At 37.3% G+C, this 16,922-nt stretch overlaps 1 protein-coding gene across 2 annotated transcripts in view; it reads right to left on the bottom strand.

Moving 5' to 3' along the window:
* The window catches only part of RFTN1 (raftlin, lipid raft linker 1), an 88,418-nt gene that overhangs the window by 30,790 nt on the left and 40,706 nt on the right, over window positions 1–16,922 (bottom strand). For both annotated transcript variants that reach the window (XM_017732145.1, XM_008632042.2), the window contains 2 exons: window positions 14,889–14,994; window positions 933–1,356 (listed from right to left, as the gene is read on the bottom strand). In XM_017732145.1, coding sequence (XP_017587634.1) covers window positions 933–1,356; window positions 14,889–14,994 — 530 coding nt within the window. The remainder of the gene's footprint in view (window positions 1–932; window positions 1,357–14,888; window positions 14,995–16,922) is intronic.

Here is a 16,922-nt window from a genome sequence, read left to right as displayed (position 1 = left end):
CTTTTCCTTTTAATTTTCTAAATTTTTCTGGTTTAAATCCTATTTTAAAATACAGTTCCTGCTACAGAAGTAACCTTTGAGCAACACCTTAAGGAGGGTATTTTGAGATTTCAGCTTTGACTTGTGGTCTCTGATGGCATAAAATGACATTTAAAAAGTGGAAAGCCCACTTGAGGAAAAATATGTCAAAGAAATGAAAGAAATAAAACTAGTATATGGCTAAAAATATTTAAAAAAAAAAAGAGAGAGAAAAAAAAAGGGAAGTGGAAGGCAAATTATTATGAGCCCCATTACCAAGATTTTGTTATGAATTAGCAAACATGGGTCATTAACAAAAATAACTGCTGTTTTCCAGTAATTACAATTCTGACTGTAGCACAGACCCCCAGACTGACTGTAGTATACTAGGAGACTTCAGAGTCCAGATCACATATATTTCTGCTGTTTCTGAGGTGGTTTAATTCCAGCTATCTGTTCACCTGCTACAAAGGGGCTAACTGTGATAAGGCTTTGTGAATTATTCCTTCTATGGCTGCAAAAGCTTGTCAGGCAGATTAGCAGGGCTTTTTATTCAAACAGACAAAAAGGATACAAAGATCAAAAGCTCTCAGGGTATGGCAACAAATACAGAAATGAACCAATTCAGCTGAACAGTAGACAAAAATAAGTCTTTACACTCAGGCATACATATGGGCCATAACAAAGCTGCACCTGCTTATATCATTTCTTCCTTTGCCATCTGACTCATGCTTAGTTGATGTGAACTGTGTAACCATGCTGAAATCAGGTTAAGTGGCTCATTTGGGGCATCTTTTCTTCACTATCTCAGTGGTAATGTCCCTGCTGCGCCCCCACCCCCCAAAGGAGCTGGGAAGGTAACTGAGGCAATTTTAACTCGGCTTTTATGTACGAGAGGTCACCGCAGTACTTACTGCCAGTAAGTGGTTTTAAACATCGTGCTGGTGTTTCATTCTCTGCAAGTCCATTCGTCTTGTCTGCTGCTTCTCTCACACTCGGGTTCTCATGTTGAGACTGTTCCTCACTTCCCTTCACAGACTTGGAATTCAGCTCTTCAGCAGTCTGTCCTTCACCTCTACAGCCCTCTCTGGATGTGGCACATTGGTCAGCACTTTGCTCACTCTGTGCTGGAGTACTGCATCCATCAGTGCTGTCTATTTTCTCGCCATCAGGTGAAGCATGATCCTCGGGGTAATTTGAAACATTTTTATTATCTCTTGATTGCACAGAGTTGTTACTGGCAGGTGTCAGGGAGGTGCTGACGAGACAGTTCTTTTGGGAATGGTACTGAGGTATAATTCCAACAAATTTCAAGCCTTGACTTGCAGCATCTTGAATCTACAAATTGAAGAAGATTAGATTTTTAACTGTCAACCTGTCTTAGCTAAATAGAAACACAGAAAATAACACCCTTCAAGGCAGCGAGCATGTCATTTTGCTACTTTTGTCCACTACCACTAGAAATTGTCATGTTGCATTTATATGAAAGGTACATTCTGAAAAAGCAGCATGAAAAGTTGCCTAAACCATCTGAAATAATGTGAAAATGGAGGGGGGAAAAGAAAGAAAAAAATGGAAAAAAGAGAAAACGCCTACATATTACTTCATGAGAAAATCTGTTTGAAAAGCTTATTTATTATAAAATACTAGAAGTGGTACTTCTTACAAAAATATTTTTGTATTGATCTTAAGAAATCTGAGACTTTTTATTATATCTTCTGCTGTATTAGGTGTGTGATTATGACATTTATGCAAGGAAAAGCTTACTAATTCTATAATAACAGTTGTTACTTGTCCTATTTTGGATTGAAACACAAACAGCAAACTTTCACATAATGAGTGCATAAAAGCGAAGCTATTTTAATACATCACTTTTGGGAAGATACAGAACTCAGAATAGAAAAAGGCATTGTGACATGAGCCAAGAAGAAGAAAAAGGAAACTAAAAGGCTCTATCATTAATCCTTTACACTTCAGGTAAAGGAGGAAAACGAAGGAATCAGATCACAAAATATCCTAAGAAGAAAAGCACTGGGCTAGTAGTCATGACAATTAGATAAAGCCAGCATTAGCTAACGAAGGTTTGAGATGAAGCAGAAAGAGAAATCCCTTTTAGGCAGACTCAGCACAAAGGAGTCCTCAGCCTCACCCTCCTCAAACCCAGGAGAAATGAGAGTGCGAGACAGACTTCTGTGAAAACATATGAATGTCTACTGCTTCTTTTATCAAAATCACTCACCAAAATGGTTTCCATTTAATGTATACTCTTCACATAATGCAAAGTCTAAATACTCATAAATCTTTAAAAAATAAAAGCCTTGAGAATGAAGAAATAATTTCACTTTGTCTGCGTAACATAAAATTCCAAAGAGTTGAAGTGCCTTAATTATTCACCTATGCTCAAGTTACATGAACTTAGGAAAAAAAGTTTAGCGGGACTTTTTTCAGTAGCAAGTAAATAGGAAGAATTTTGTATCTTTTTTAAATTCAAGAGGAAGCTGATTTCTGCATCTTCTCTACACGCTTTTTTTTTGGGTTGGTTTTTTTTAATGAATCATTTATTTCCTGGTAACATGTTACTGCTCCGAACAAACAAACCTACAGATGATGCCTGATCAACAAGAACTTCCTCCTTCAAACCACTATTATATTTTCCATGTTAAATTACCTCTTCATTTCATGATCACAGGAATTTAAACAGAGGCCTCCAGGAAACAAGACAATGGTCTTCATAGGTGTTTAGCCTGGGAAATGTGGGATGCTGACTTAAGTGAACCTCATTGCTAAACAGGACAATAGAAATACCACTAGCAGTATCCTGGCCAAAAGGGTATCTGTCTACAAAGAAAGTTAGCCTTTACCTTGCTCAGGAAAGTTTAAGTGAGTATCAGTGACAGATGCATTCATAATGTGCTCAATGGTCCAGATTCTCCATTGTAACTGGATTAACACTTTTTTATATCGTTAGTGATAGAGTTACAAATTCATTTCATCTCTTATCACTCACGTACAGACACAACACTACATTTGTTTAGTAGGTTGCAGGGCAGCTAATTATAGAAATCTAACTAGTATGCAACTGTTAGAGAGTTTGAGGACAGTACATATTTGGTAATATTACTGGTCCTGGTCAATAAATACTGCTTGTCAATCTCCATCAGACTCCCACGCTGTGATATGGATGAGAGGGAACAGCTTTCACAGATACTGTAGCCATGTTTTACAGTCTTGGCTTACTCAAAAAAATTGTGTTTGTTCTAAGGAGTACCTGAAGCTGAGGTGTTTCTTCTGAGGCTCTTGTTCTCAAAATAGAAATGTGAGGAACTGAGAACCAAATTACAGTCTTACCTGTATTGGTCGAACAGCTTAGCAAGAAGATTGGAAAAAAGAGTTTGTATCTTCAAGGACTTTTCCCAAAAAAGTTAATACTGTACACTACAGAACACAAAATCTTATTTAAACATGTATTTCAAATTTTCCCAATGACATATGGCAAAACCAAGCATCTCATTATTCTCAATAAAGCCAATGTAGCAGGAAATGCTACATCAAAAGTGTGATGCAAGCTGCAGAACAGAAAAGTGATGCATCAGCAGACACAGCTCCTTTCAACGTTTCACAAAACCACGAATAAGACAGCTCTCATCAGAAAGTATAAAGGCTGAACATATTCAAACTACAAGGACAATTTGGTTTTCAGGATCCTGCTGAGAGCTTAAATATTACTAAATTTTAGTTGCCTTCACATCCATACTGAATCACGCCATCCAGTACAACCACATTTTCTGTTTCCTGTATTTCAAAGACTGAATATATGAATTTCAAAAAAAAACAAAAGCAAAACCAACCCAACTGACCAAACAAACCAACAAAACAAACAAACAAACAAAAAACCCCCCACAAAACCAAACCCACACCTCAGTAACTGGAGAGGCTGTTCCCAGGAGATAAATAGGACAGAAGGGCTGTTTCTGCAAGCCACCTGCAGGTTTTGGACCCTCTTGAGGAATCCTGTGCTGGTACACACAGACAGATATGTCTGTCACAGCCTTTTGGGAAAACATCTCAGCAGATGCAGTGCTGGGAATCAGTAAGAAGGCAAAGTATGGAAGAAGGGGTAAAGCTGAAGTGAATGGGAAGAACATGATGCTACTTGGACAGGATCACCCAAGACATATTCCAGATCAGACAAATAGCACAATTACTTGTCTTTACCTGCCAGTTTAGAGCACTAACAAAGAGCACTAACAAAAGTCGGTGTCACACTGCATTGTATGAAAGGAAATGCATTGTATGAAATGAAAGGAAAAAACATAAAAACAACAACTACATCTCTACCACTTTTCACATCAAATAAAAATCTAGATTAAAAATGCCTTTACATTAGGTGATCAATACTAATTTCAACGGTTTGACGACAATTTTTATACTTCAAATATACTATATACTTGCCCTTTACATCTTGGGAAATTTTGAAAAGGGAAATGCCAACAAAATTTTTAAAAAAAATAAATTCTTTGCTTTTTTCCCCAGATGGGAACAGAAACATTTCCATTGCCTCATAAAGTACTGCTTGGATGATATTAACCACAAATACAAGACCAGATCTCCATCACAAAAGACGTTATTGTTCAACCACAGAAGCAGAACTTAACTAATTTATTTCAATCTGGATAAACCCCCAAGTGGGTACATCCAAATACATTTGCAACTGGCTTGCATCAAATTGGATTTATGGCAGTTTAAAAATAGAATCTGCTTGAAGAAGGGGTGAAATTTCATGTGTACAGAGGGCCAAGGCAGTTAAAGAATTTAATGTCATCCCTATAATTTGCTTGATTAGAAACCTGGCATTTTCCCCAAGGGGGAAAAAATGACAGATTTAGCCTTTGCTGTCTGCGAAATAAATACCAAATCTCCCACGAACTTCAGAAGGAATAGGAACAAGCACTGTGTCCAACACTGATGTCACTACCTTAATTGAATTTTAGCTGGGGTACTTGTGTTAACATTCTTAACATTTGTGAAATGTTATTGTTTATTTCAGAACTGCCTGACTGCTATTTTTATACTGCATTTGGAAGAAAAGGAGCCATCAGCAGCACAAAGCAGTGTCACTAAATATTACGTCTGATGTAGCAAATTTATGTCCCATCTTTTCAAATATTTCTGATTCTCTTGAAGGCTCCCTACCTTAATTAGAAAATGGCTGACAGTCTAAATTAAAGATCTGTAAAACCACACCTGGCAACAGCATGGCTGAATGATGAAATCCTCTTTTCTGGAAAGTACTTGTTTTACTCTATAGCTCTCACAGTCATGTGAGAACCCATATTCAAAAGCTCATTTTGAACAGCCACATACAGGTTCTCTTTTCAAATCTATTTTGAATAAAGACACTTGGCAAATCCACTGTACAGCCCACATATTGTGCTCTGTGTTTCTTGTTCCGTTGTCAGCTCTGTAATAATCTCCTACTGACAGCGAGCATGATGGTACTCTTATAAATTTGGAAAATCAAGCATATAGATCCCATGCTGAACAGACTCATACACTTTTGTCAGCTTCAGCAACTGCTTACAGGGAGATCCTGATCATATCCCAGTGGGATGGCACACAGAAAATCAAACACTTCCAGCAAGCTCAGGGCAGTATTCTACCAAAATCAATAAAAATACAAAACAACACACAGCAATTTAATAATGAGGATCTCTCTCAGATAAGAATTTCAAACAAATTATTTAGTAAGTGCTAGGAATTTCTCTTAACTCTTTAATGCCAGGAGCTGGACATTTTTGGGATGTGTCCAAAGGAAAAGCAGTTTTACTAATGTCATCAAGGCACTTGAGTTTACAGCAGTCCTAAATGGTCTCAAGGCTTACACTTTCCGATGATCTGGGAAAAAACACCTTCAAAACTTAGGCACTAGTAGTGAACACTTCATTAGCAGTTTGCTATATAGTTCATTATATAACAAGCTACTGAAAGAATTTAGTAAAACCCAGAAACAATTTATGAAGAGCACACATAGCAAAAACGCTCTTAGAGAAAGAATATTTTCCAGGAGCAAGGAACTGATTTTTGATGATCAGATGCACTTAGTTAGCTCTGCTGTGAACTTTGGGAAAGACTGCTACTTAATCCTACTGAGGGCCAAACATATGGCTTTGGAAACAAAAGCTGGTTAATTTTGCTTAGAGCTGTCTATTTAAACCAAGTATGAACTATCTTAGTCAATAAAATAAATGCTTGTCTGTCTGTTTACTTAGTTGTTGTTTTTAAAAGAACAATGTAAAAGGCATTAGGTGTCATAATGTGCACCAGAAACCAGATCAGTCCATTTCTCTACCTTTGTTTAAGGATTCAAACAAATCTCCTTTGAGAACAGACAGCACCAAGGATCTTCATGCAAAAAACATAATCTTGTGGTTTGAGAAGAATGCTATGTACTGTATGCCAGGAGTTGGAACTGGAAAAGTATGCTCAAGACTACAGTCTTCCAACTATGTCCTCCTCCTTTAGTATCTAGTAGAACATGTTTCATCATAAATACTGTACACCCCCCTCCCAGTCTGCTCATTTCTGGAAACAGATGTTTAAAATTAAGACAGGCTTTTAGTCTGCCTCTTATGTTTTCCGTAGGTCTTACATGCTCCTTCCTTAGAAGACAGGAACAGTCATCAAGAGTTTACTGCTTATTTTAAAACCAACTAAGCTTAGCTAATGTTCTAAAGGAGGATTTAGTTCTTTCTATATAACTCAAAACTTTTGCAACTTTGGTATTTTTGCATCTCTAAAAACACATTACAAAAAAAAGATAATTCTGCTAATCAAATAGCAAAGCATCAACTGCTCATCGTTTTTCTGTTCTATTACTCTGGACTGTTTCACTCCTTGCAGATTTCCAAACCATGCAAACTTTCTGACTAGGATGCTCCATTGTTTAAGCCTGTATTTCCCATGCATTTTTAACATCTTCCAGTTTAAACTCACTCAGTTTGAGATAGATAGTTCATGTTCATATACACAGAAGTGAATATAAATGTAGGTTTTAGAAAGTGAAATCCCAGTCTGCATTCGAGTTTTCAAATTACCGAGTATTTTCACTGTCAATTACATCAAAATAGGCCATGAGGGATAAAACACTGGAGGGATGCCTTGGAAAATGCTACCATAATCCCAAACCATTGACTTGCCATTTTAAGACCTCATTGCATTTTTGGCAGAGGCACAAGAACTAGAACAAGGTAGAGAACAAGGCACTGAACAGGGCAGGAAAGCAAGCTCTGCAGTTTTACAACATGTTCCTTGGTAGTAGCCTCTGCAGAAGGGAACTGAAGGCTACCAACAACACAGGGAGAAATGTACTGAAGCAAGCAGCTACTGCAACTTACTGCTGTGCTGAGTAAAACAGAAGGTGGGATCGTAAGGCAGTGCTGCAGGAGATAATAAATTACGGTAAGCTGTATGTCTCCTGCTACTTGAGCCAAAAAGTGGTGAGATTAACAACTTGAAATTCCTCTGCAGCTTGCATTATATTCACTCCTGAGAACAATATAACCATGCTAAACATGCAGTGCAGCATCGTGCAAGTACACTTGCTCCTTTCAGCATATTTCATTAGATGACAGGTGTGGAAACCAGCCTCATCCTCTGTGGTCCTGGGTGTGTTGATTCTTCTCAAATCATCTGATTTTAGCACCTGCTCCTTTGCTGAAGGCAAAGAGTGAACACTGCTGGCCACATGCTACGAAGATTCAGTGAGTGTGGTACTTGTCCAAAAGCCACATAATATACCTGTATCCTCCCACCCTTCCCCTAAATCTGAAAAAAAGTAAATGTAAATTAAATTATTCACATAATTTAGGATTTATTCCCTACAATTTGTTTTAGACTTGGGAAAAAACTGCTAGAGAGCAGCCAGCAATGCTCACTCAACCCAAATACTTGATACACACTTTTAAAATAAGTCTGTAGAAATTCTGTCCCAAGCTCTTGCTCTAGAGAACTGGCATTTTTCAAAACACAGACCATGTTCCGTGCAGGAATCTTTTGTCAGTAACTCCTACACTAATTGATGAGCACAAGCAAGGGGAAAATAAAGATTTACAGACACATGTGGTTGATTGTTGTATCTAAAAACCATTTTAGCAACTAGTGATAATGTGATTCAATGTGAGAGATTTTAGTCCACCTCTGTTCCAAGCAGTGAAAACAAACCAATAAAAAAGGTTCAGGACAACAGAAGTATTTTAAAAAGTAGGAATTCAGTTTCAAACTTACAGGCTTTACATTTAATTTGCAGGGAATACTTATTTTATATCAACAAAAGAGCATTTCTTTAAAATCACATTGTTTCATCAAGCCATCTGTTACTCGTAGCCAAAATTACAATTTGAACAATTTGCTGGTAATTTATTTTAGCACAGTACGAAACATTATCATATTTATTGTTATTTTAAAAGTTATTTTTTCCCACTAGACAGAAGCAGGATCATTAAAAATATCAACTACATACTTTATAATATCTATTTTTATCTTGGGCAAGGGGATGACTCTGAAAGCTGCTGGGGGCAAAGGATTATAAAAGCACAACCAGGCTCCTGGGAGAGTACTGGAAATAGTTTTGCAATGTCCATGGAAGATATATATCAACACTACTCTTACAGGGCTTAGTCAAAAGAACACAAGTTGAAAGAAGCTTAAGCAGGAACAGATGTTTCCCTTCACACCAGGCTGTTTAAAATAGAGTATATGCTATTTTTTACCATCTCTTGTTATATATACACTTAGAAAATGTTAACAAAGCGCTCTTTAATAAATATTATCACAGCAGATTACAAGCAGCTGAACTATTGATGTTGAGTTTCAAGCTCTGCTTCATGACCACAACTACTGCTAACATCCAAATACTTAAAAAATAAAATAGAGGCTCTGTTTGTACTGAAAACATGCAGAAAACAAAGCTGTCAGCTAAGTGCTCAGCAATGGTTTTCATTACAATGCACTAAAGAAATAATGCTGTATTGCTCCTTTGCAAATACCCTGGAGAGTGAAGGTTTTGTGGTGGGATTTTTTTGGTTTGTTTTAAGGATGGAAATGCTTTTAGAAAAGACTGAGATCACATCTAGGTAAATAATCCTAGGTAATAAACAAGACTCTAGAAGGGTCATTTTCTAGCCACAGAAATAAATCTGAACTGCTTATTTATTTGAAGAATAAACCTCTGAGTATTAAAGACTCAATCTTTTCCCCTTTTCTCTTTTACTGCCACCTGCTCTGACTGTACACCCTGCAGGAAACTTCTGAACAGACCAGCTAAAACATATGTAAGATAAAGAATTATACTTAGGATTACAACAACCATCTAAGGACCCCTGGCACCAACAAAACACAGACTTCATAGAAGAAATGCCTGCAGGACTGCAGCAACCAAGTCAAGAAATCCACCAACACACTAGAGTTCTTAAGAACACATCAGCTGCATCTCTTTGTTCCTTCTAAAAAATAAATCTCGATGTAAAGATTAAGAGATGAAGAGTAAGTAATGAAAGAGACAAGAATATGAGAAATGCTAGGACAGCTATATAAACCTCAGTATTTTTCTTAGCTATTATAAGTAAAAAAATTGTAATAGTAATTTTTGCATTCAATATTTTCTAGGAAATTGCAGATTTTTGTCTTCTTGCTTGCTTGTCGTGCTGTTAACAAACAAAATAGTAATATAAATACATTTTATTATGGAGACATTGATACATTTCTCATCTTCCACATCTTCTTGCCATTTCATAATTAGATGCTGAAGAGAATTTAGAAACTCAGAAGCTGAGAGTTCAAAACCATTTCATATTGCTTTCACACAAAATACGGGTATGTGAAGCCCCTTGTTTTGATCACACAAAACAAGTGTTCATTCTAATGTGAGGAAATATGCAGAAAATAAGTGAATCACTCCCTTGACTAGAATCATCTATGGAAAAGATCTTAAAAGCTCTTGAGAAGTCCTATAGGTATTTAGCTGTTATTTTAGAGGAGAAACAGAAGTCCTCCTAAATACTTCAACCCTGCTTCTATCTTGCAACTTAAAAGAAGCTGGAGAATTAACCTGTCTTTTAAGAGCAACACTAACAAAAAAATTCTTCACCAATTAGAACCGTAACACAGATGATTCTCCAGAAAACGATGTGCATGAACTAAGACAGCAGTAATTCCGAAAACTCCAAAATAACTACAGATCAATGGAGGTGAAAAAAATCACGAGCACAGGAAAAGAAGGATCTCAGTATTTTAATTAAATCACCAAAGTAGAGACACATGCAGTGAGAGTGACCTGTGGTTGTTCAGGGGGTGTAGCAGTCCCTTATCCAACCACTAAGCCAGTCTCCTGCCTGAGGTTCCCTCCAATGGAGCAAGGGCAGATAACGGGCAGGAAGATCAAACCGCTCCAAGAAATGTCTCGCCCTTCAGGAGCACATTGAGTTCAGCTACAGCTTAGCAATGTGTATTAATTTCCAGCGCATAAACTAACACTTGAAACATACTTGTACCTCATGCCAGTCTTATTCCTGATAACATTTTTATGGAAAAGATAACTCTTTTCCATAAAACTGTCAAGAGGGTTCAAATACAGTAGATCCTTTCAGCAATGCAGGCTGCAAGTTCTTCACACGTGTGTTAGTACTGTACAGCCTTTCTTTCAAAATAGTGCAATTCTCTACTCAACTTGCCTTTGTACCAGAGAGGACTGGGGGTCACTCTTTCAGAGCCCAGCTCTAGATCAACTACAGGGGTGGCAGCATCCTTGCAATGTATATTGTTGGCAGATTCCTCCCTGGGGTCCCATTCACTTACTTCTAAGTTACCATCACTTCCATGGCCCAGCAATGCTATTACTAGGCAATAAAATAAATGTCAAAAAACTTACTGGCAATGTCACTGCATCTGCAGGAGTCAAGATTATTTGTAGGATGCTCTGGACTACAGAAGTTGTTCCGAGGATCAGTTGAGGGAGTGACACCTTACTGGCAGCTTTGGAGCCAGTGTTAATAATTTATACTCACTGAACTTGACCAAGGCACAAGAGAGGAAACAGCAATGAGCAGATTTGACACACACTGTCTTACCCAGCAGATTTCACAGCACAATAAGTACTACAAAGGTGTTTCACAATGGCAGTCCTGTTACAAGAGGAACCAGTCCACCTCTGAAAATGCAAAATCAATTATTCATCTGTACTGCCTTAGGCTGGCTGGAAGAAATTAGACTAATTTCTGAAACAAGTAAGGACAGACCAGCAGGGAGAGATCCATGTCTAGCCAAAAACACAAAAGGAAGATGCCTGCTTTTGGATTTCAGTTAAGCTGCACCATTTTTAAATCATGCTTTTCTATACTTACCATACTTCCTACTTCCCCAGAGAAGGATAATGAGTCCAAAGAGACAAGAAACATGAATCCTGCAATGGTGTCACACTGAAAATAAGATACCATACAAGAATTCCCTCTGACGGTGCATTATTAAGGAGATAACCAAGGATCCAAAGATGTGCTTCCTAAATTTTAAGAAGTCAGAACTGGAGAGACATAGTACAGAAAGAATCCTCCATTTCCTAACCTGTCACCAACACCACAAAGATGTGAATATAGGAGTAAAACCTTCTGCCTGTTGCAGTTCTAGAGCATGTACCTCAGACTGATACAGAAAACAGAGGTCATGAGAAACATATTTGGCATTCATACATATGACTGTGTATCCAAAATAAATCTTTACTTGGGAAGTCAGCCTAGCTCCTCCTTCCCTTACTTGTCTCCATAGACTCCAGAAAACACTTTCAGAAGAAAAACTTGTAACAGGATACACAGAAACAAAAAGCAACTAAGGAAGTAATTAAAGGCTACCCTATTTGACATGAGACACAAGTCAAAATATTACAAAATATGGTATCTTATAAGCAACATCTCTACTTTCAACAACTTCAGAATGATCTGAGCCACAGTGATCAAAAGTTCAGAAGTTAGCTTTGCTTATTAAAAAGCAGATGAGTAAATCTTTAATCTCTGTTTTGCCTGAGAGCTAAAGACAGGAGTGTTAATACCAATACAGCAGTACAGTATATACACAACAGTTTAGTTACTTCTTTCATTGCCCACAAATTTTGTATCAAAGACACCATGGGACTGTTTGAGCTCTTTAGGACAGGTTAAGCTGCACTAGATCCACATGGATATCAAAGAATAAACACAGTGTGGTGATGTTGACATGATTTTTAAGTATGGGAAGAGTGTATTTTATGCAACATCATGTCCCCAATATTTAAATGTTCCCTGTCTTGCCATAGCCAGACACTGTGGCACAAAAGTAGCAAAGAGAGTGGAGAACTGGGACAAAGTCCAGCAGCGCAGAAGGATCTCAGCACAGAACAGAGGTTTGACCAGAGAGTCTTATTTGGCATTTTTTTAATGTTTTATAGTCAACATTGTACTGAGACACTTTGTTTCAGTGAGCAAGAGGCATTCTCCAGGTGAAATAACCTCCTTGTTTCTACCGCATTACTCTCACACATTTATCTAGAGTTATAGAAGAAAAAAGCACACATTACCTATGCTGCATGCCATTGCAAAATTGTATTGTGTTTGCAGAAGGAAGCAGTTAATATTCAATATGATGCACATTTTCATTGCAACAAAAAGTCAATCCAGAAAAGTTATTAAAATTCCATCCTTGTTCAAACTCCAGGTAAGTAGTACTTGCTCAGCAGTGCACAATAAAATTAATAAAATTAATTTTCTCAGGGTATAGGAATTTTTTTTTTAGTAAGCTCAGGGAGAAAATTTTGACTTCTTATTCTGTTTTGAAAATATGGCTATTCCATTTGGTTTGGGTTTTTTTAAATACACTAATTTGCAATACAGTAAGATGGTAAACCTGTGTTAAAGGCCTCCGTTATGAAAAGCTTACGAAAAGATAAAGGATTTGTCTATTCAATTAAAACATTCTATTAACTTCAATTGTATTCTACAGTTGGACAAGAATTATAAGGCTGTTCATTTTTTAAAGAAAGGAATTGCCTTCTCTAACAGCTTTTCATTACTACTTTGTTTGAAGAACATCCTTTATTTTTCCATTTATTTTGTTTGTAAACATCTGGTTTATCTGCTCTTAAAAGCAATGGATTATTTTTGTTGCTCAGACAAATTAGTTAATATGACAATTAATTCCTACTCCCAAACAAGTCTTGTTTCTGAGTTAGATTTACATTAAAGTGTTGAGACTTTCACAATGTGTTTAATCAGATATAGTGACACAGCATGCACTTGACAGCAACAGCTTCAAAGAACTTCAAATTTCTCTACATCAAATAACATCTGAGGATGAGCGACATATTCAACCTACAGAAAAACAGTAAATATATATTCTTGCTATTAAAATTTAAATTATCATCTTTCAAAAAGGCATCTTCATAACCCCATAATCAAATGGCTTCTATCAACAGAAACATTTCCATGTCTAGAAATGCACTATAAAGAGTCTGAGAATTGGGTATTTATGGAAATAAGATGACTCCTGGATTGTCACTTTGTTTTCATGTTATCCATACTCTTTCTGAAGTCACAAATGCAAAGAAATTTTCTGTTTCAATGATGCACAATTTTGCTACCAGTTGTGACAGTTATGCCTATATTTCTACTCTGACTCAAAGAACTGAAGAACAAAATCAAACATCTTGAAACTGGTATACAATAACTACACCAGTTTTGCCTAAGTGTGAATATATTGAAATAATCCAAGATAACATCAGAATAGTGAAATAATCCAAGATAAGTGTAATAACACAGTTAGACCTGAAACAAAATTTGGGCTCAAATTTTTGAATATTATTATGTGTTCAGAAAGCTTCAGTTTTTCTGATACCAAAATCTATACATCTTTTAAGTATCAGATAGTTACAGCTGCATTCTTTTTAATCCAATTCTTAAAATTCACAGTAAAAAGGAAAGATTGAAGATGAGTATAGTCTGTCAAGATGAGTCCCCATCAAGCTCATAAAGCCTGTGCTGAAGTTTTTTCTAGAAATTTTTTGAAATATTATCACTGCAAATGGACTAAAGCTAGGGGAGTATGCCTACTCACAGCCTGTGGCTAAATAAATACACTACTCAGTGCTAGTTTATATAACATGCAACAGGACACAACAGATGCTGCAGAATTTGAAGCAAGCACAATCTGAATCTGTTTTCACTGAAATGGACATAACCTGCTAATTTCCAGTCTGGCAGAATATTACAGCGTCAAAAATAAATTTTAAAAGAAGGCAATAAATAAATGCTTGCAGTGTTCTCTTCAAATTCCCCAGTATAGATAATACTTAATTGAAAGCAACCCTATTCTGGTTCACAAAAGTATTTAGGTAACCAGTACCAACTCTATTAGATAAACAACATGTGATACTCAAACAAAACTAAATAATCTGGGGGTTTCCCTGGAGGTAAAAGGCCTTTTAGGTAAAGTACTATTCAATAGGATATTTGGACATTAAAATGGAAACTATACATATTGCTTCAACATAAAACGTTGCACATTACAGGACCATGTTCTACACTGATATCATCTGTGGGAGGTCATTCTCCTGTGACACTACAAATCATTTTCTAGTAATAATATGATCAAACTTGTTTCTGTCAAGAAGTAAAACTGCTGTTCAGATACTTAAAATTACAAAACACCAAATTCTAGTGCAGTATTTCAGCTGGTAGCAGTGATACATATCCCTACTGCCAAGTTGACAGAACTAGAAACAGTAATTATAGTGCAAATAAAAGCATACTGTGTTTTGGGGTTTGTGCCCCTACCCCTCTTTTCTTTTTACTCACTTTCTTAATAAAATCAGGGATCTCCTTTTTCTCTGAAAGGTGGTTTAAAGAGGAGCAGCATTCTACCTCCAAGACATATCCTTCATTGACATCACCTTTTGAAGACCTAAAGAGGCAGAGAGAAAAGAAGAATCAGTTTCTCTTGTTACAAGTGGATACCCAGATATTCCATTTATAAGTATTTCTCCTGGAGAGCTAAACTTCAGACAGAACTTTGGTTCCAATACATTCCCTGCACTGAGCTCAACACAGTTCTGACAAGTGGCAGCTACAGTACCTCACCCACTTGCTAGGAGAGCAAACCACACCAATGACAGCAGATGGAGGAATGCTTCAGGGACTTCCAGATTTCTTTTTCTGTCCAAGAAACACTTTGGCAGCCTGGCATCTAGGGCCAACACCAAGGAGATGCACGGGTGATATAACTCAGAATATACAAAAAGAAGGTTCCAATGCAATGGTCTGACAGATGTTCTGGGCCCCACAGGGTAGCCTGATATAAGATGCGTTTCACAGACAGCAGTTAAAAGAAACCCCTTCTCTTATCTAGATCCATTCCAAGTCAACACCTAAAAATCAGGGGCTGATCAAAAATAGTTTAACCTTCAGTCTTCCCTTATTCTTTGTTTTTGAGAAATGTAAAGCTGTGCCTGAAGTCCCTTCTCTTTCGGAAGAAACTAACTCCTAAAATAATTCAAAGCAAATGGCATCTGCCATATGCATTTGCTGAACAAATCAGCACTGTGGAAACAGGTATTGGTCAAAATACGCCGAGGGAATGTTTGGACTGAATGATCTTCAGAAACAGTCTGCAGGCATGCACTGTAAAGCAGTGCTACTGAAGCAGTTTTCATCTCCTCCAGACTCCCATGAAAGGAAACTGACACACCTGATCAACAGAGGATATCCAGACAATCACTTGCTTTCTCAGTTTTTCAGAACACATGGAAGAACATTCAAAATAAATGCTAGCCTGTAATTCTTGACAGTTATCTAACACTTCATGGAGAATCAACAGATCGAGTTCCAAGCGAAGAACTAATCCCGGCCAGCAGTTGTTTGATGCCTGGGTATCTACAGGACAGGAAGCAAGGTACCCAAGTTTGAACTGGGAGTGCTGAGGAAGCAGCAAAACAGCAGAACAGGGGCTTGGCAGGCTTGCCATGCTTGCAAAAGCAAGCCTGTGCAAAAGGCCTGCTCTGGGGACTGGGATTGTGTGACACGTAGAACACGCCTCAGCTACAGATGGTCCCAGGGGCTTTCCCGAGACAGTAACAGCTCCCCGGAGCCGTGCGATGCGTAGGCTGCTGACTGCAAACTGGCAGTGTTTCCTAGGCAATACTGCAGACATTTGCTGTATTTCATCCTCCCACTTTCACACAGGCTACACTCACTTCACTTCTCTTATCTCACTTATACCTGAACAGGTGGTAGCAGACTGTGCACTGTTTGGTAACACTGAAGTCCTTTCCCTATTTGTTTTTCTCCTCTTTTCTAGGTTCTTCTTATAATCTTTGCTTCCATTCTCTACTTCATTCTGGACAAAAATTTTAACAGAGCACTGGTATTCATGAAAATTCTCCAAACATCTTTATAGAATTTACATAAGTCATTATTGGGGGACTAAGTATTTCACCACTACTCCTCTGCAACAGGCACACAAATTAATTTAAGCAGCAAGAAGAACTTTGTCAAGAAAATAAAAAATCATTTTGAGAGAGACAACACGTGTACTGCTGACAACAGTTTTTGCTGTTCTGAAGTCCTAGATAAGAAAATCTATTCTATGCAGATTTTCTGCCACAGATTAACTCAAGAACATAAAAATAAACTTTAGAAAGTCTCCCTGCAAGCATACTTACAACTATACCTACTTTTTTTTTTTTTCTTAATCTGAATATGACTAACAGGAAAAGTAGCCCTGATGTTATCTAGCCACGTTCCAGACAGAAATAATATGAACTCGGGCTCTCTAATGCTCCTGTGATCAATAAACAATCAAAACTGTCACTCAATATTGCAAAGTCAAGTCCA

The sequence above is a fragment of the Corvus brachyrhynchos genome, unplaced genomic scaffold, assembly GCF_000691975.1.
Source record: "Corvus brachyrhynchos isolate BGI_N302 unplaced genomic scaffold, ASM69197v1 scaffold53, whole genome shotgun sequence".
Lineage (NCBI taxonomy): Eukaryota > Metazoa > Chordata > Aves > Passeriformes > Corvidae > Corvus > Corvus brachyrhynchos.
Note: the sequence above shows the minus strand (reverse complement) of the source record. Positions and strands in the feature narration are given on the sequence as shown.